Raw genomic sequence first — 20,787 nt, forward strand, 5'->3', positions numbered from 1 at the left:
TCTGCTGGATTGAGAGCCCCTCCCTCCTACCTTCTGTTTTTTCCCCCTGTGTGACCCCCACGGGGTGTCTTTACCTCTCTGTGCTTCAGTTTCTTTATCTGAAAACTGGGCTGATAGCTATGTATTTCAGGGAGCTGGCATGAGGATTCAATCAGTGAGTTAGAGTAAAGTGCTCGGCAGAGGCACAGACACGGGCCGTGGGCGTCCGGGCCTCGCGGCAGGCCCATGGGGCAGCCCCATTCCGGGGCAGGGGTTTGCTCCTTGGCTGTGCCGCTCGGGAAGAGGTGCAGCATCTCTGCGCTTTGCTAATAGTCATTTTGTCTCCCCCAGCGACTGGCAGTCACCAGCTTGCTCTCTGGCTCTATAAGTGTACCTATTCTGGACATTTCATGTAAATGGAATCATACCACATGTGGCCTTTTGTGTCTGGCATAATGTTTTCAAGGCCGCTGGTTCCTTTTTAAATGTTTATGTTGAATGAACTTGTATAAAGCTACCTGAACTTCTTCTCGTGGAAATGTGAAACAGGTGAAACAAGTCCTCTTCCCTCAGTATTGAATATCAGAGTCGCTTCCCTGATACTGTGTTTTCCCCATCAGCTCTTTCAACTTCCACCCACCCGGAAGATGTTAGCCGCCCAGCCACGTCATCGGGTACGTCATTGAGCTGTGAGTTAAAACAATGGAAGATGGGTGTGATACATCGTATGCGCCATTTAACAGCATTTTAGCCCATTGGACGGATGAGTTGCTGCTCAGGGCCGGGGAGAATTCACTACGCAGGGATCTAGGGACAATGTGATGCCCAGTATCACCTTCAGAGCCAGATTCTTAGCTCCAGAAGACAAGGGTTTTATCTGTGTTTCTCTTCACTGCATCTCTAGCACCTCCCGCAGTGCTGGGCACATTACAGGCACCCAGGGAAAGTTCTTTGAATCAGTAAATGAACACGCAGGCAGTGCATGTGTGGACAGGCTGTTTGACCCCTGCTGGGGCAGCTTTGGTCTTGGTTAAGAACAGTCCCGCTAGACAGTGCAGAGTGCATGGTGGAGGCAGATCCCTCTGCTCACGAGACAAGCATCCCTCTGGAAAACACCAGCAGCTTTGTACTAATATCGCTCCTCAGAAGGAAGTGTTGGTGTTTCACATGGGAGCAAACTAAAGAAGCCAATTTCTAACAAGTATTTTTATTTTTTCAGTCTCAGCCGAAGATGACAAGTTACCGACCGTCATATCAGGTGGGGCAGCGATTTCATCACTAGTCCTGTAGATACAAAGCCTCACCATCCAGATGGTGCAGATGGGAGGTGCACGGATGGTCACGTCACTAGGTTATAGAGTGTCCTCCGTGCGGTCATCCAAGATAATCAGCACCCACAATGAATACTATGGTTCTTAAAACTTTAGCCCCATTCTTCAGTGACTTATTTTTGTACTGCTGAGCCCCCGTATAAAGAACCTGGAGTTGCTGGAGGGTTTGAAGAGGGGCAAGGCATTTGGGGGGCAGCAGGGTCACATTCAGGAGCTTTATTTATCTACAGTAAAAATCATCATGTAGTTCAAAGAAATTTGATAAATGGTTACACAACTGTAACCATTACCACCATTAAGATATAGAACATTTCTGTCACTCTAAAGAGTTCTCTTGTGCTCCTTTGTAGTCGATTCCCCCTCTTGACCCCAGATCCTGGCAACCACAGATACGACTTCTGTTCCTATAGGTTTGCCTTTTCCAGAATATTGTATAATGTATTAAAACAATATGCAGCATTTTGTGTTAGATTTCCTTTCTTAGCATAATGCTTTTGAGACTCATCCATTTAGTTCCATGTATCAGACATCCATCCTTTTGGGGGGGGGCGGGACGGAGGTAATTAGGTTTGTTTGTTTGTTTGTTTGTTTATTTAACGGAGATACTGGGGATCAAACCCAGAACCTCATGCATGCTAGGCACATGCTCTACCACTGAGCTATACCCTCCCCCCAACACATCTGTCTTTTTTTTTTTTTTATTGCTGAGTAGTGTTCCACTGCAGGGATGTACCAGAATCTATTTACTCACTTACCATTTCATGGATATTATTTCAGTTTCTTACTGTTGTTAATTAAGCTGCTAAAGACATTCACATGCAAGTTGCAAACTATTTTCCAAAGTAACTGTACCATCAGTCATGCCCATCAGCAGCACTTAAGAGTTACAGTTGCTCCATGTCCTTGTCAACAGTTTGGATTTCCTGGGTTTTGTTTGGTCATTATAGTCTCTCCACTATAATGAGGTAGTGATGTCTCTGTAGTTTTAATTTGCCTTTCCTTAGTGATTAAAGATACTGAGGACATTTTCATGTGCTTATTTGGATCTTTTCTTTGGTGAAGTATCCGTTCAGATCTTTTATTCTTTCATTTTATTCTTCTTTTTGTTTTTATAAACTGAGTTGTTTGTCTTAATTGTGTTCTAAGACGAATCTTTATATATTCTGGGAACAAATATTTTCTCGGATACATGTTTTGAAAATATTTTTTTCTCAGTCTATGACCTAGCTTGTCATTTTCTTAGTATTTTTGGAAGAACAGAAAATTTAAATTTTAATGAGTCCAATTTACCAAAGTGTTTTCTTAAATGAATTGTGCTTCTGTGTTTTATCTAAGAAATCTTCATTTAACCAAAGGTCTCACAGATTTTCTCCTGTTTTGCTCTAGAAGTTTCATAGTTTCAGGTTTTTCATTTAGCTCTGTGATCCATTTTTGTCGATTGTTTTTATCATGGTTAAGGTATGATTCAAAGGATTTTTTTTTCATATGAACATCTAATCATGCCAATGCCGTTTGTTGAAAAGACCTTTTTAACTTCACTGAAATACTCTGACACTTTTGTCAAAAACAGAATGGCCATTAATACATGGTCTATTTCTAAAGTCCTTCTTTTGTTCCACTGATTCATAAGGCTGTTATTATGCCTATAACACGTTGTCTTGATTACTTTAGCTTTTAGAGTAAGTCTTGAAATCAGGTAATGTGATTGCTCCAACTTTGTTCTTTTTCCTTCTTTTACAAAATCGTGTTGGCTAACCTAGGTTTTTTGCTTTCAGAGATATAAAATTTTAGAATCAACTTGTCAATTTCTACCAAAAAAAGTCTGCTAGGATTTTTAATTTGGATTGAGTCTATAAATTTGGGGAAAATCAGCATCTTAACAGGATTGAGTCTCCTGATTCATCAACACAGTGTATCACTTCATTTACATAGGTCTTTACTTTAATCTCATCAATATTTTGCATTTTTCTATGTACAGATTTTACACATACTTATCAGACTTGTCCATAAGAATTCCATGATTTTTGATATTATTGTAAATGTTATTTTTAAGTTTTTCTATTTCAGTATTTTTGTCGCTAGTGAGTTAATTTTTCCCAAAATAATCAAATATTTATTGAATTGGAAATATTATCATAACTTTTTAAATTTATTTACTTCTTAGTTTATAAACCTCATCCTATCTGTTATCAGATCTCATTTCTAATTTAATAGATCAGGAAACTGATGTTCATCTGTACATAAAATGTGGTGGAATATGAGTTAGACCCAAGGCTAGAGCAATCGCATCTTTAGGCTGGAAATGCACTAAGCCCTTTAGAACTGACTTCTTGTAATTCACAGAGAGATACCAGGGATGGGTCTGGAGGGCAGGCAGCACTCCCGCCACTCAGCTTTAGTGTTTCTATTGATATGTTTTGTACATTAATCACTAATGGCTGTTTTCTTTTCACTGCAGCTGCTGAACTAACAATTGCACCCATCACCTCTGAGGAAGAACAAACACCAATAGGTATGAAAAATGCAGCTTTTTTGAGTTTACATCGAAACCGTATATTCTATGTATTTATCCAAGTTTACAAGTTACTTCATATTTCTAGAAATAAGAACAAAAATGGGAATTTAATAACAAACATTGCTAGGAGTTTCCAGCTCCTATCAGGATCTTTGAGGTAGTCAGATAAAGATGTTTCTCAGACTGTGCTCCCAGAACCACTTGTTCAGTGAGGTGTTAAGATGAATCACACGCACAGATTCTGTGTCCCACAAATTTAGGAAACATTACATTAAATAAATTAAACAAGTTTCTTTACTACAGGATGTCTAGGAGCCTTAATATTCACTTAACTCTATGAAATCCCTATAGGAAGTCATGGGATGCCACGCTTATAAAATATACTTGACCCAAATCCCCTTTTCTTCATGTACCATCTGTTGGGAAGTTTCCTGCCTAATATGAGTAAGGAAAATGTGAAATCCAGGTGTTTGGGATTAATGCATATGCCACCATGATATTCTAATCCGATTAAAATACTTAGACCCTTATCTCCTTGCGTGTGTAAATTCAAAGTGGCTATCATCCAGTACCCGTGCCTGAAACGAGCTCTCCCCTCCTCCTTCACCTGCTGAAGTCCTGCCGCAGCTTACTGCTCCACTTCTCCAGGTAGCATCCTCTGGTCTCCATAGGAGACGTAGCCTCTGTATTTGCATCCTCTCTGTTGACGTCCCTCATCATCCACTTCCATTCACAGTTAGTTGTACACTCATTCTAGCCTCTGACTGAGCTATAAAGCCTTTAAAATGCAGGCACTTCCTTTGCATTGAATCATCATTTTGAATGAATGATAGCACACAGTGTTACTAATTTGTAAAGACTGCCTTCATTTCCTTTAGGTTTTCTTAAATACGATGTTCTTAAATTTGCCTTCTATTTTTTAAAGCTTTACTTCTACTGAGCCAAAGATTTAAGGATATGTTTTCCATGAACATATAATAGAGGAGGGAAAAATTAAACAGTCTTGTTTGATGGTGATAATAACTGACTCAGATGAATCAAAAGAAAACAAAAGGCGTCAGTAGGGTCTTTTAACGAGTCCTTCCAGCAGCGCATCTACTTTATTCTTTTCACTTTACGGATGGATGGTGACCTAGCTTTGTTGTTCCTTCTCAGAGCCTTCTCTGGCCGCAGCCCCTGATGGCTTGGCACATCCACTTGCAGGTATGGGAGCAGTTCCTGAGAAATTAAAGGCTAATGGGGAGCGTGGAGAGGGGCCTTTCTCCAGGTTGGAGGGAAACCATAGGCAGAATTAAGTGGGAGATAGCCCAGTCACAAGCTGTGGGATTCAGAGTGATTTTCTTGACCTTTCTGAGTCTCAGTTTCTTCATCTGTAAAATGGGAACCCATCCCCTACCCCATGGGGTTGCTGTAAAGAGTAAGAGAAACGGTTAAGCTAGTGGCACTAAACCCCCAAGCAGCAGATGCTAGTTCTGGTCCTCAGTCTCCTTTACATAGTAAAGGCATTAAGACTTACGGGACCAAAGGGAGTTAGTTGCTCTAAGACTCATGGTTCTGGATGACATGGGGCCTGTTCAGCTGTGATCTGCCTATGGATGGTCTGGTTTCCTGTTTCATTAGAGATACTGACATCTCGTGTTTCTGTCCCTGTCCATGGTAGGGGAATAACAGAGCTGCTTGTTAGGAGAACCTAGGAATTCTGGGAGTTCCTGAAAGAGTTTCACCTTTTGGAAGGGGAGATAAAGTCTCACTGAAGAGACTTGAAACTGAAGATTATTCTGCCTGTTCTCACTGTGTGGGGACATGAAGCCTGTGTGATCTTGTATGTTCGTAAAATGGGGATATAACCAATGAAGGACTTAAAAAGATGAAGGAAACCTTCCAAAGATGGGAAGGCCAGTCCCCCATTTCTCTTCTTGTGCCTTCCCAGGAGGCTGGGTGGCCGTGAGGCTGGTGGATGGCCCGGGACAGTGCTCAGGCCGCGTGGAGGTGCTCTTCCAGGGCACGTGGGGGACTGTGTGTGATGACCTCTGGGACCTGGCCGAGGCCAGTGTTGTGTGCCGCCAGCTGCAGTGTGGCCAGGCCGTGGCAGCCCCCCTGGCGGCCCACTTTGGTGCAGGCTCTGGGAAGATAGTGCTGGACAATGTGCAGTGTGCGGGTAGCGAGAGCCACCTGGGGCAGTGCAGGCACAGGGGTGAGGCTGGGCACGACTGCAGGCACCTAGAGGACGCCGGCGTCATCTCTGCAGGTGAGGGGCTGTCCTCTCCCAGGAAGTTGCTGCTTGTATGCCCCTTCAGGAAACGTCAGCCCCTGTTCCCACCAGTTGTTAAGCAGTTTATTGAATAAGCCTTGTACCATAAGCCTTATTATAAGAAGTCTGCTGATATCTTTCACCCTCAGGTGCTGACGACCCTCCGGCCCCCACTCCTGCCCCAGGGTCAGAAGCCACTTCCTCAGTGTACATGCCCACAGGTAAGATCCTCCCTGCTTCCTACATTTGCTTTCGGTTCCAGTCACCCTCTAGAAGACACTTTCTCAGTCTGTACTGTTGTAAGGATATTTAAGGGATAGTAGATACCCAGTTCCTCTTTGCTGTGCAAGGACTGCTGATAAGAATAGAAGAGGGCAGGACATTTCTCAACATGAGATGCTCATTCATCAGCTAAGATTTTGAGTGTTTCTTTCCCTGTTGGTGTTATTTCTAGAAATCCAGATTGTATTCCACTGATTCAGGAGTTCAATCTGTTGTTAATTCATCAATCTGAAAAGGATTCAAAGAGTTTGAAAGCATTATAAAAAGCAGCGTATTTGTACACCCATCAGGTAGCTGGTAGTGGGGTGGGCTCCCTCAAGTTGATGTTCACAGAGCCTACGAGGATGAGGAGGCAGCGGCGCTCCCAGTGCCGGGACACCTGTGTGGCCACCAGTCCTCCCACACCTGAATCCCCATCCACCCCACCCCGCCCCCGCAGCAGCCACGGCTCAGGCAGGTCATCATTGAAAGTTACGGCCAACTCTGTCAGCACCAACTGAAAAACTAAACCACAAATCAGTTCTCTACACTAAAAGTCCAGTTTGCAGGGTTAATGGCTTTTTGACATTTTTAACACTGCTTTGGTTCACCTGACCCCAGAATGAGACGGCAGAGAGATCATTTGCTTGGATTGATATTTTAGGAGGCAAATGAGGACCGAGAGCTGCTCAGGGATGCTGCATATGTCTTGCGTTGTTAGGTAACACATAGTCTAGGTAAATTTGCCAAATGACTAGGGAGAGCCTGAAAAGTCCACATCTCCAAGATTGCAAAAGCTGGTTGTTTCCTAAAAGGGAAAGAAGAGGTGGCAGCAGAGAGATCCCAGGATGGACTCATGGGCATTCAGTGAGCTCAAATCTCCGGACCACAGGGAGCATTCCAAAACCTCATCTTAGAGACAAAATGACAAAAGATAGTGGGAGGGGAGGTCTTCCCTGCCTAAAACTTTGTCAGGGGAAACCAATGGGAGACCAGATGTTACAGCTGAGTCTGACTTTTCAGAATGTTCTCGTTGCAAACATTTTCCTTTCCTCCATGGGGTTGGGAGGCTCCTGATCACAAGCAACGTTCCTGTTTGTACCTGTTTACAGGTGATGGACTGTCAGCTACTGTACCCACAACAGGTCCTCCTAACCTTCACTCCACACTCAGGCCAACAGGTAATGCCTCTCTGTGACTTGGCCAGTGTTGTGCTTAGTGTTTTCTGAGCATCTTCTATGTGCCACATACAGAGTTAAGTACACTCCACAGTAGCCATATACCATAATCTAGTGGAATTTTTCCTTGGGATGCAAGGCTGGTTCACCGTATGCAAATCAATGAATGTGATATACCAGGTTGATAAAATTAAAGATAAAGCATCATGCGATCATCTGAATAGATGCAGAAAAAGCAATTGACAAAATTCAACATCCTTTCATGATAAAAACACTCCAACTAGGTATTGAGGGAATGTACCTCAATGTAATTAAGGCTGTATATGACAAGCCCACAGCTAGCATCATACTCAGTGGTGAGAATTTGAAGGCTTGTTCTCTAAGACCAGGAACAAGCAAGGATGCTCACTCTTGCCAGTTCTATTCAACATAATACTGGAAATCCTTGCCAGAGAAAATAGGCTGGAAGAAAAAGACAAAAGCAATCCAAATGGGAAAGGAGGATGTAAAATTGCCTGTTTGCAGATTACATGGTCCTTTATGTAGAAAACCCTGAACACACCACCCGGGGTGGGGGGAAATGCTAGAACTAAAAAGCAAATTCAGTAAAGTCGCAGGACACAAAATCAGTGTACAAAAATCAGTTGCATTTCTTTACACTAACAAAAAAATACCAAACAGGTTATTTTTTAAAAATCCCATTTACAATAGCGTCAGAAGAAATAAAAAACTTAGGAGTAAACTTAACGAGGTTGGTGAAAGACTTGTATGTTGAAAACTACAAAACACTGTTGAAAGAAGTCAAATTAGGTGCAAATGAATTAGACATCCCATGTCCATGGTTTGGAAGACTTGATACTGTTAAAATGTCCACACTACCCAGAGCAACCTACAGGTTTAGTGCTATCCCCCTCAAAATCCCAGTGGCATTTTTTACAGAAACAGAACCAACAATCCTAAAATTCCTATGGTACCATTAAAGGCCCAAATAGCCAAAGCAGTCTTGAGAAAGAAGAACAAAGCTGGAGGCATCATACATCCTGATTTCAAAATATATTATAAAGCCACAATAATTAAAACAATATGATACTAGCATAAAAGCAGGCCTGTAGACCAAAGAAACAGAATAGAGGACCCAGAAATAAAGCCACACGTAAATGGTCAAATGACCTTTGACAAGGGTGCCAGCACACAAATGGAGAAAGGGTAGTCTCTTCAACAAATGGTGTTAGGAGAATGGAATATCCACATGCCTAAAAATGAAATTGGACTCCTGCCTTATACCACATACAAAAATTAACTCAAAATATATTAAGGACTTAAACATAGACCTGAAACTGTAAAATTCTTACAAGAAAACATAGGGGAAAGTCTTTTTCACGTTACTTGTGATAATAATTTCTTGTGACACCAAAAACACAGGCAACACAAACAAAAACAGGTAAATGGGACTACGTCAAAACTGAAGAGCTTCTGCACAGCAAAAGGAACAAATAACAGAATGAAAATGCAGCCTATGGAATGGGAGAAAATATTTGCAAGCCATCTACCTAATAAAGGGTTAACTTCCAAACTAAGGAACTTCTACAACTCAACAGCAAAATAAAATAAAATGAAATAAAATAAAATAACCCAATAAATAGACAAAGGACTTGAACAGATGTCTCTCCAAAGAAGACATACAAATGGCAACGGGTATATGAAAAGATGCTCAATATCATTAATTATCAGGCAAATGCAAATTAAAACTACAATGAGATATCACCTCATATCTATTAAAATTAAAATTAATAGTAATAAAAAAGGTAACAAGTGTTGGTGAGAGTGTGAAGAAATCAGAATCTTGTGTCCTGTTGTTGGAAAGATAAAATGGTGCAGCCACTATGGAAACCAATGTGAAGATTTATCAAAAAAATTAAAACTAGAACTACCATATGGTTCAGCAGTCAAGCTTCTAATTGTACGTCCCAAAGAATTAAAATTAGGATCTTGAAGAGGTATCTGCAGTGTTCATTGCAGTGGTATTTACAACAGCCAAGTTAGGGAAACAACTCAAATGTCCATTGACAAACGACTGGATAAAGAACATGTGGTATATACATGTAATGGAATATTATTCAGTCTTTAAAAAACGAAGAAAACCCTGCCATTTGTAACAACATGGATGAACCTAGAGGAATTATTCTATGTGAAATAAGCCAGCCACACAAGATAAATACTGCGTGATCCCACTTATATGAGACCTCTAAAATAGTCAAGCTCATAGAACCAGAGGATAGAAGGGTGGTTTCCAGGGCTGAGGGGAGGGGGAAATGGGAAGGGGTTCAACTGATATAAAGTTTCAGTTATACCGGATGAACAAGTTCTAGAAATCTGCTGAACAGCACAGTGCCTGCAGTTAACAATCCGATACTGGGCACTTCAGATTTTAAGAGGCTAGATCTCATGTTAAGTGTCCTCACCAAAGAAAGAGGGGAGGAGGGACACAAAGAAACTGTGGGTGGAGTTGGATGTCCGTTACCACAATGGCGGTGGTGGTGATGTCACAGGTGTTTGCACACGTCCAAACTCAACAAATTGCACACATTAAATATTTGCAGTTCTTTGTGTATCAGTTATACCTGGATAAAGCTTTTTTTTTTTCAAAGGAAACAATACAATACTTGATTGCCGTTTTACGAGTTCATGAGATGAAAACAGGGCTGCCTTAATGCCCTATGGAGACTCACGTGGCTTAGGCTACTCAGAGCCCAGATAAAGCCACCAAAGATCTAGCTGGAAACCAGAACGTTTGGCCGTTTAATTGACTGCATGTCCCTATGGTAAAACACATTTAGATTGCTCTTAAAAAGAGGAAAAAATCCACAGTTGGTTTAGTGGGCAACACTTGGAGAGCTGGAGTGGCCAAGCCAAGGGCGTATCCTCAGAGTAGCAGGAACTTCCACCCGCAGCGCGGTCTGACAGCCAGTGTTGGAAGGGAGCGGACCGAAACCCCAACAGGACAGACCTGGGTCCAGCACCGGCTCTGGGCTCGTTGTGAGTTTACTCTCCCACCGTGTGCGGAGGTGGTGCCTTGGTGAACCGGCCTCTCTGTGTTTCACGTCTGCAGGTCAAGCGTTGTCAGCAGCCGTGCCCACCACAGAGCCGGCGATGCTTCCCACAGCTCCCACCCCGGCAGGTCAGTTGGCATTAGTTCTGCGGGGAATTGGGGAAGGGCGCCGTGGGCTGAGCTCTGGGCTGGCCCCTTCCCAGGCCTGATGCCACACTCGTTGCTGACCGTATCCCTGCAAGGACTCTCTGCCTCTGTAGGAGCAGAGTCAGGAAGTGACATTCAGATTTGACCTTGACCTTCAGGCTGGCTCTGTTTTCAAACCTTAGTCTTTTTGAAGCTGGGATTAGGGGATGTCCTAGTTACTGGGATGCCTCTTTTCGTCCCTGCTGACAGGTGACAGATCTGCAACCGTAGCCCCAAGGGAGCCTGCAGCCCTGCAGTCCACACCCATGCCCCCCGCAGGTAAGTCCTTGAGAAAATGGGGGAAGGGGTTAACATTTGTGGAGAACAAAGTGTGATCAGAGGGAACCAGATGCTCTCCCATAAGTAACGCTTCATTTAATGTTGTTAATGCTCACAACAGCCTGCACGCACTGTTCTCCCACCCCACACCCGCATCCTTACTTTATGAGATGAGACCCAGAGAAGGTCAGCTTCCTAGCATCACCCAACTAGAACATGATTCAGCCAAGATTTGGGCACTTACCTGTCTGTGTGACGTCTAGCCTTTTGGAGGGGGCGGGGAGGAGCAGTGTGTTCGAAGCTACCTTTGGGCTGCTGGGAAGAGAATATTCTCACAAACCTAACTGCTTAAGGTCCAGGTACATCCAGACCATCACCAGGTAACTGGGGAGTTGGCTGTGGCTTGTAACCTACTTTGGGACTTTTTAGTATAGAACTCCTAATGAGAAAAAAAGTCTTAAATTTATATTTACCACTAAAACAATCAGGCAAAATTTATCCTTCCTTATTCATGCTGGTGGAGCCACTGCACAGCTGCTTTACAAAGAAAAGAAACTCGTACCATTTTTGGCACCTTAAGACTGGTTCTACAGTAACTCACATCAGTGGTAACTCACATTCCTAGGCCAAGCCTAATCGTGTGTGGGCTTAAAAAAGATGCTGTGGAGGATCCTTCAAAGTTGTGCATCAGCCCGACCACGGCCTGACTGCGGAGATGGCCGAGTATGCCTCACAGGTTGGGTCCTAGTTCAGAAGTGTCCTGTTTGGTTTGAAAATATAAGGTGAACTTGAATTCAGCCAAATCAGTATTTGGCCTAAAAATTCAAATGTTTACACTTTGTGGAAAAAAATACAAGCAGAAGTTCAGCCTCAAAGCAGCAGATTCTTTTCTAACCGGCTGCATCTGGAAGAGAGCTGCCCCCCGGACATGGAACAGCTTTTCAGTTCACACGGCTCCCACCACTCAGGTCGCTCGTTTATCTTACCCGTGTGGCCCTCAGGAACTTTAGAGTTTATGACCTCTGGGCGATGGAATTCCAGGCCCTCCACATCTGGGCCTGATAACCTCCCCAAACCTGTGTGTCCCTCTGGTTGACTCTGTGCCCCCACTGCTCCCCGATCTTTCCTGATTCTGTCCCACTGGTGGCTGGAATGACATCTCCACGAATGACAAGCTCTCAGGCTCCTCCAGGCCCATCCTGACCCGCAGCTCCTCAGCGCCTGAGGCCCCCGGGGGAGTACTGACTTCCGAAGCTCTCCTGAGACACTCAACATTTGCTGTCTGGTCTTGTGTCTCAAATCCCCAGCAAGTGCCAAGTTCCTCAGGGGCAGGGGCTCTGCTTCTTCTTCTGCCCCCGACAGCTCCCTAAATGTGGGACTTCCCGGTAAACATTCACCCGTGAAGACAGTCAGTCTTCACGTTACAGGTGCCAGTTCCACAGCTGTTGCGCCTACAGGTAGGACCCTATTGCATCCTGCATCCGGCACTAGACTCCGCCTGATCTGCAAAGGTCATGAGGTGTAGAGTCAGATCCTGGTTTGATTCCCAGCTTTGGTCTTTCACTCATCCGTTCTCTCAGTGGATATTGACTGAGTGTCCACAGTGTCCCAGCTCTGTGCCGATAAGCACTGGGGTCACAGCAGTGATCAAATCCCCTTCCCTCCCTTCTTTCATGGAGTTTGCACCTGAACAGAAGAAAAAGACAGACGTGCCACATAATCCCCTCGGTTATGTGACCTCAGCCTCATGACGTCATCTCTCCACCCCCCTTCCTCTCAGTTCCTCTCCATTGACCTGGGAATAATTAGAGGATTGAGGAAGGTTGTGAATGGACAATGCCTGAAGGTTCCTGGAGCCTGGCAGGCAGCCACACAGCAAAGGTTCCTTCTTTGGGTCGACTGCTAACCTAGGGGAGGCTGTGTGCAGAAGGGAAGGGCCCTGAGCTGTAAGGATCTGATCCTGGCTGTTCTCTCCAGCTGAATGACCTTGGCCCTCAGTCTCCATGTCATCAGGACCATGCACACTGGAGTCCACGCTCCCTAGAATTCTATGCCTTTGACATTCTGTGATGGACAAGGAGAGAAATGGCAGCTGAACTAAGCGTATGCCATGGAAAGCAAGAGGTTGTCATCCAGAAACAGAGCTGCAGGTCTTATAATAGAAATTGAGGGACATTTTACCCCCCAGCATTTTATTGTGAAAATGTTTTAAGTGTGCAGAAAAGTTGGAAGAATTTGACAGTGAACTCCTATCTAGACTCCTCAATAAATTTATCAGTCGATCTACCATCCTTCTATTCATCCATTGACTCATCTTATTTTTTTTAATTTTATTTTTTATTGAAGTGTAGTTGATTTACAATGTTAGTTTTAGGGGTACAACAGAGCCATTCGGTTTCATCTTATTTTTTATTAAGGTTTAGTTTATGTACCATAAAATTCACTGATGTTAAGATCCAGTCTGATGAACTTAGGTAATTATACACACTTGTGTAATCACACTGCAGTCAAGATTATAGAACAGTTCCCTCACCCTCAAAGGTTTCCTCAAGCACTTCAGATTGGATGCTCTCCTCCCTGCCTCCGTCCCGAGGAACTGCCGTGTGACTTTCCTTGCCATGTTCAGGTGAAGTCACTGCACACCGGAGGAGAGGGTAGCAAAGAGAGAGGTGATGGCCAACTCAAACGGCAGGGCACTTGGGGCTACTTGTCCATGATCTTTGCTTTTGCTGACGGCCTTGTGATGCAGTCACACCGTGTTCTGTCCTAAACGGGGATCTCGGGGATATGAGGTCTCTGGCCTGCATCAGCATTATTCCTGCTGGATCCTGGGAGGAGGCAGGTGCCCCCTTGAAGCAGCTGTGTATCTTCTCCCAATGTTCCGACTATTTCCTGATGACAGTCCTCCCTTTTTACCCATCAGCAGCCTACGAGAACCCACTTCCCACATCACCAGTGATACCAGCGGCTCAACACCCACCTTCTTCTGCTCCTCCAGGTAAGGCTGGGTCTTCTTGTCTTATGTCCTCTGAGGTGACAGCGGTGACGAGGTCACATGTCCTTCACCGCCCAGCGGGCTACGCAGGCTTGTCCACGTGACTGTCTCAGAGTTCCCATGGAGCCTGTCCAGCACCATCGCTCCTGCCACATCCTATTGGCTCTGTTGGCCAGAGCAAATCTTGGGCCGCCAGCCCAGAACCAGGGTGTAGGAGGATAGGCCCAGCCCTTCACAGCTGCAGGGGCATGTGGTAAAGAGTGAGGGAAGATGGCAGAGAAGAGACCACCGCAGGCAAGTTGTCTGACACAGTGTGGGGAAGGATGACATTCTAGGTGTCTGAGAGCCACGGGTCTGGGGAATGGCGTGGGGTCCTCCTGGCAGCATGTAGGGTTTGAGCAGCGAAGTCATGGGACATAAGGAAAGCTCAGTAGAAGGCAGCCAGTCATCAACAGGCCGGGGGGGACAGCTGTCACCCATGACCCCTTCTCCTCCCCAGGAGGCTGGGCGCCCGTGCGGCTGGTGGACGGCCACAGGAGCTGCGCAGGCCGTGTGGAACTGTTCTACCAGGGAGGCTGGGGGACGGTGTGTGATGACCTCTGGGACCTGCCGGAAGCCAACGTCGTTTGCAGAAAGCTGGGGTGTGGCTGGGCCGTTTCAGCCCCGGGCGAGGCCCACTTTGGGGATGGTTCTGGAAAAATCCTCCTTGACAACGTGCACTGCAGAGGAGACGAACAGCACCTGGAGGAGTGTTCCCACGCCGGCTGGTTTGCCCACAACTGTGGGCACCAGGAGGATGCCGGCGTGATCTGTTCAGGTAACCCCCGCTCCGTTCCCAGGCAGAGCCCAGCTCTGGCTCTTTCTGAGAAAGTCCTTCTCAAAAAACAGCATAAAAGTCACACTTGAAAATGAAGCAGTATGTTACTCACTCACAGCAGATCCTTCCATCTCTCACTCTTGCAGATGCTGAAGACCCAGCGGCCTCACCAACAGGTAGGGAAGGTGATGTTTACAGGTGTGGTTTATCAAAACCTGAGGAAGAGGTTCTGCTGGAAATTGGTAGTGTCTTGTTCTCCAAGCCGATGGAGTGATCGAGAGATGTGGAATCACCTGACCGTCCGGTGGGAGAGATGGGGAGAGAGCCCCTTCGAAATCGCTTGCTCCAGCCTCACTTCCTGCTTCTCCTCCTACGCAGTGTGCATTTCTCACTCTGGAAGCAGATTCTCAATTTCTCAGACTTCTGCATAGCACTTTTGGTTTGTCAGCCCTAAGGGTTGCGAGGGGATGGCAGTGAGGTACAGGTAAGCGGGGGTTGAGGGATGAGAGGCAGATAAGGACACTTCCTGCCCAGGTGCAGGTGGCTGGGGAGTCAGACCCAAGCAGAGTCTAGGTGAGCCAGTTTCATCCTTACCTCTCCTGGCCTCTGCCTTGTTCCTGGTGCAGCCCTGGCCCCACAGAGCTTCCCTTGCTGATGGAGTTTTCTATGCCAGTGCCCTCTCTCCTTCGTCAAACCCCCAGGTCTCTAGATGCCTGGCCCTCAGCCAGCTCTCAGCCAGAGGGTGAGTTGTGAATAGAGCTGAGGGGACAAGGTCTGGCAAAGCTTCAGTCACATCCTCGCGTGGACGATCAACTCTAGCAGATGGGAATGGATTGGTCCTCGGAGAGAATCTCCAATAGGAGGTTCCAGGCCACGTGTCTCTGGCTGGAGAGATGTTGGGGGCAGGAAGGAGGAGCCACAGGACCCGTAGATCCTGACTCATCTCTGTGTAGCACCAGGTCAAAGGAATCAGTCCATCAGTGCCTCTTCCCATTCCTGCATCAAAGCCTTGTAATCCCAACCCTTGGGCCACTGGGATTGGCTACAGGAGCCAGAATTTCACGTCTTTAGTTTTCGTAAACCCCCAAGTTTAAAAATATCTCATTTGCATGTGTGGCAAGAGAAGAATGCATGGAAGTGTGAGCAGATCTAGAGCAGTCCGTCTTCCCTCCTGCACGTGGACGGCCCCTGCGTGCTCTGGCCTCGCCCCCAGAGACTGACTCAGTAGTTCTGGGAGGGGCCCCGACAGCCTGTCTGTTACCAGCTCTTTGGAGGCTCATGTGTGGATGCGTGGATCTCAGTCCCAGCTGACAATCCCATGTCCTTTGTGTGTTTGACAGATCACCCTTTGGCTACGGCGGCAGGGACAAAAGGTGCAGGTGAGACTTGGGTGTCCTTGGCCACCCTGATCATCACCGTCTAGCTCAAGCCCTGAAGTGATTCTTCAAGGAAATTAAGCAAAATACTGCTGCCCTGAGTCACTCTCTGAGCCTATGTTCTGCATGAAGAGTCCAGTAACGAAGGCCAATGAATTTATGGTTCCAGTTCCATTTCTATTAGCCAAAGAAGGAAGTCCAGATAATCCAGTGGTGCCAGCCTTCTTGGTGTCCCAGCGTGGACACCACCTGTGAAGGGCAGGCAGGCGGCCATTAGCACAGCAGCATGGCCGGGGCACTGCCCAAGGGCATGGCTTCAGAGGGCTTCCACCGTGAGGAGCGCATTTTCCTCTCTGTCCTTTCTCCTTCTCTGACTGTCTGTGTCCTTTTCCATCCTTCCTTTTTCATTCTCCATTTTTTTCCCCTCTTCTCGCCTATACGCTGGGTTTCCAGAAGCTCCACAGAACACTTCTTAGCACCCTTGGAGAAAAAGGGCTAACGTGACATAATGCATAGAGCGCTTGGCTCGTCCTTCTAGGGAAGAACCACAGCTAAGTGACACGCTGAGTGTAGATCCGATTCTTACCCAGCCAGGTCATCTGATGGAGGAAGCCATTGCCACAGGTGTCGCCTTTAGTTTTGGACTGAATATTGGACAGATGGCTAGACAGACAAGCAGGTGGAGAAACAAATGGACAGGGAGACACAGACAATATCAGTGTTGGAGAGTGTGGATGACTCAGGGCCACTTCTTTCCACTTAGTAGTGGATTTTCAATAGTGTAACTTGAAGAAATTACAAGTGATGGCAGGTGGGACACGCCGTCCTCATATACATAGAGGCTCCATGTCATTCCAGCCTCAGCTGTGAAAATGAAGCAGTCTGCTTGTTTCTGCTGAGGACCTGACAAAGTCGAGGCTCTAGGACCCAGCACAGTAATTCGAGAGGAAGGTTTGGGCTGCTGCTGGATGACTCCTCCATCCAGCAAGCATGTGTCAGTGGCAGAATTCTCAAAAGAAGTGAGAGCGGCTTCAAAATTCAGACACTTTCATGCCCTGATGGCCTAAGTTGACCAGAGGTTTTAGACTATACCTCTGATCCATCCTAAGACATCCCCACAAAGTAAAACCTTTCAAGGAAAGAGAACGGAAGGAACTGTAAAATGAGTGAAGTGAACAATGGAAAAAACTGCAATTCTAGAATATCTTTCTGCTTTTAGAAAAAGCTCAGTGTGGCAGCATTATTACTAACCCATCTGGAGCGATCAAGAATCCCCCTCGGAATGAAATGCACGACAACATAACGTGTGTGTGGCAAATCAAGGCAAACACATCGGACCACATACTGCTGGCGTTTCCGAAACTCAGGTAAGTCAGAAGTACGTTGCTTAAGTTCCTGCGCCATTTAAATTTCTAAGCATTTACTCCCTTGGTTGGTTCTCGTCAACTGAAAGAGTCCTTTGTATCTTGTTTAAGTTTCTATCTTGAAATAACTATGGACACACAGGAAGTAACAAAAGTAACACAGTCCTGTGCACCTGTCACCCCGTGTCCCCCATTGGTGGCATCTTACTTAATTGTAGAACAGTGTGGAAAGCACAAAGCTGACACTAGGACAGTACCATTAGCTTGAGTACAGACTTACTCAGTTTTCACCATTTTTCACCTGTGTGTGTGTGTGGTTCTGTGCAATTTTATCCCGTGTGTAGATTCACGTAACCACCACCACAGTCTAGAAGCAGGTAGTGTGTTCCACCACCACAAGGGAAGGACCCTTTATCCTTTATGTTCACGACCAGTCCCCACACTGTCCCTGGCAACCACTGATCTATTCTCCAGCTCTAGGGTTTTGTCGTTTTGGGACAAGATGTTATGTCTGTGGGATTACACAGAACGTATTCTTTTGGGATTCGCTTTTCTCACTCAGCTTGAAGTCCATCCAGGCTGCTGTGTCTATCAAGAGTTTGTTCCCCTTTTTTGCTGAGATATATTCCATTGTGTGGCTGCCAGAGTTTGTTTAACCCTTTCCTCCACCAGAGGACACTTGTTTCCAGTCTTGCTGTTACACACAAAGCTTCTGTGAACATTTCATACACAGGTTTTTGCCAGAACGTGAGTTTTCATTTCTCTGGGATGAATGCTCAAGAGTCAGTTGCTAGGTGGTTGTATATAGTAAGTGTGTGTCTAGCTTTTTAAGAACATGCCAGACTCTTGCCGAGTGACTAGCATTTTACATTCCCACCAGCAACATGTGAGAGACCCAGTTTCTCCATATCCTGGCTAGCATTTGCTGGTTTTTTTTTTTTTTGTATTAGCTGTTCGTCATTTTTAGCATACACATCTTGGACATGTTGTGTTAGATGTGTCTCTAAGGGTATCTTTTTCATTTTTTTTTTTGGAGTGACCATAATTGATACTGTTTTCAGTTTTGGTTTCCATATGTTTGTTACTAATATATAGAAATATGATTGATTTTCACGTGCTTCTATGAATTTGTAATTAAAATGAAATTCATCTGACATGCTTTGCACAGGTGTGTGTGTGAAAGAGGAGAGGCTGAGAGTATGTGTGTATGCATTTCAGCTTGCTGGTTAAAGGTGCAGATTCCAGGGACCCCCCCAGACCTAATAAATCAGGAAATTTTAGGTTTTAATACTGTAAACAGAAGGTTGATGTCATTCATAGGTGAATGTCTTACAGAAATTAACCTTCAGGAACAACTTAAATTTTTGTTAATCAAAATATGACTTGGAACAGACATCTTACCAGGCTGAGGCATGAAGATGGTTTTCTGATGCTAGCATTCCAGACAGAACTTCACAGTAATGAACAGCAGAATCAGACATCCTCCCCAAAGCAAGCTGAGCAGATTCCATCGTGCACGTGCAGCGGTGCACGTCCCTCTGGGCAGGTCGGCTGCCGAAAGCCTGTGCACAGGAGGTCGTTAGGAACTTGGAGCCATGTTCTACTGGCCGGCAATTGCCTGGCCCTGCCCTTGACCCTGGGCTTCGAGGTCCGCTGCAGTCTGGGGCTGCTCAGGGCCACAGCAGGGGTACACGTGGTGCCCCAGACTCCTTCCCTCTTTCAGGTAGAATCCCATCCCTGAGGCAGTGGCTGTCTGTCTGAGAGAAAAAGAACCGGGATAAAAGGCACCCCTGCTGTGTTTGAATGGCAGGCTTGTAATCTGGGCCCAGCCTCTTTATAGTAACAAAGCAGAGTCTGCTTTACCACCTCCCTCTGAGATCTGCTGACCAGGAGACTAAGAGGCACCCACTGGTGTTTGCTTCCGCAGCCTTGACTGTACCAATGAATATTTTGAAATCCTGGACGGCCCTCCATCCTCAGCAAAGTCCCTGGGGAAGACCTGCTTTGGTACCCACCTCACCTACGTGTCCTCCTCCAGCACAATGACCCTTGTGTATTTTCGAAGCTTCAACAACATAGGGAAAACCTTTATTGCCTATTATTATTCTGAAACCAAAGGTAAGAGTGGTGGTTAAGAGCAAGAGACCTGGAGCTAGACCGTCTCTGCCTGGGGACTCTGGGACCTTGGGCAAGAGACTTGGCCTCTCCGTGCCTCAGTCCCTTCCCTGTGCAATGGGGGTAATGAGAGAGCCTTACTTCTTGGGTTTGTTGTGAGGGTTACCTGCAGTGATGCAAGTAAAGCACTCCACGTAGTGATGCGCATGGTAAATGCTTAGTAATTGGCAACTTCATGACAGGCTGTTTATTTTCATAGAAACATCTGGTCGCAGGTGACCCATTTAATAGGAAGCCATTTCTGAAGTTACTCTGAATCTAGTACTAGGTGGATGTTTTAGGACCTACAGGAAAAGGTGTGATCCCATCCGTAGAGAGGCTCATGCACAACCCAGAGGGAGTCCAGGGTGACGCACGTGACACAATTAGAGGACAAATGGAAAACAGCACGTTAAGGCAAACAAATAGAACACACTAGAACATACTACATTAATGCACACCTACATCTCAGCAAAAGGCATTAGGAAAGACGTTGGCTACAAGGAGTAAGGAAAATGCAGGAACCAGCCTTAGACTTGGCTTTCAGTCCGGCTAGGCTGTGAGCAGAGAAACAGAGAAAGGACACAGCGGTGAGAAAACAGTGTGAGCCTAGAGGTGGGGTGTGTAACGTGTGTGGTGTGAAGGCACACAGAGCTAAGCCACGGGTTTCTGGGGAAGTGCAGTGAACGCAGTTAGGCGATGACAACAACGGTGATCAGAATAACAGCGGGCGTTTGTTGAGAGCCTGGTTTTTTGAGCACTTCTGTTGTCTCCTGTAATGCTCATACAGACCCACGGTTCTTCCCCTTTCACAGATGAAGAAACTGAGGCTGGAGAGGTTCAGTCATTGTCCCAAGGTCACGCAGGGCTAGGGCTGCACTGTTTCCCACTGAGAGAAAGAGGCTGAGCCCGTGGGGAGTTCTGGCATCCACCTTTTTCAAGGTGCTGTTCACGACACTCTCCTGTACTCTTAGCAAGGGCCAGGGTGACCCACTGAGCAAGCCTGGGGAAAACGCTGTGAAATACAGAGGAGGTCCACTGTCACACGGTGG

At 45.9% G+C, this 20,787-nt stretch overlaps 1 protein-coding gene across 1 annotated transcript; it reads left to right on the forward strand.

Moving 5' to 3' along the window:
* The first annotated feature begins 601 nt into the window (after positions 1 to 601).
* Positions 602 to 20,732, forward strand: LOC105105853 (putative DMBT1-like protein). The gene is made up of 15 exons (XM_064488600.1): positions 602 to 653; positions 1,199 to 1,237; positions 3,769 to 3,822; positions 4,981 to 5,028; positions 6,226 to 6,297; positions 7,450 to 7,518; positions 10,625 to 10,693; positions 10,961 to 11,029; positions 13,953 to 14,027; positions 14,524 to 14,841; positions 14,988 to 15,017; positions 16,182 to 16,220; positions 17,437 to 17,584; positions 19,509 to 19,699; positions 20,710 to 20,732. Exons 5-15 carry the CDS (start codon positions 6,288 to 6,290, stop codon positions 20,730 to 20,732), a joined length of 1,041 nt encoding a protein of 346 aa, XP_064344670.1. The 5' UTR covers positions 602 to 653; positions 1,199 to 1,237; positions 3,769 to 3,822; positions 4,981 to 5,028; positions 6,226 to 6,287.
* Positions 20,733 to 20,787: the final 55 nt, after the last annotated feature.

Source organism: Camelus dromedarius, chromosome 8 (genome assembly GCF_036321535.1).
Source record: "Camelus dromedarius isolate mCamDro1 chromosome 8, mCamDro1.pat, whole genome shotgun sequence".
In the NCBI taxonomy this organism is placed as follows: Eukaryota; Metazoa; Chordata; class Mammalia; order Artiodactyla; family Camelidae; genus Camelus; species Camelus dromedarius.

Bases quoted from the DNA above. Each gene is read 5' to 3' on its own strand.
- LOC105105853 (XM_064488600.1), top strand. The intron at 10,694-10,960 runs GTCAGTTGGCAT...CCCTGCTGACAG, and splicing joins CACAGCTCCCACCCCGGCAG to GTGACAGATCTGCAACCGTA. The intron at 15,018-16,181 runs GTAGGGAAGGTG...TGTGTTTGACAG, and splicing joins CCCAGCGGCCTCACCAACAG to ATCACCCTTTGGCTACGGCG.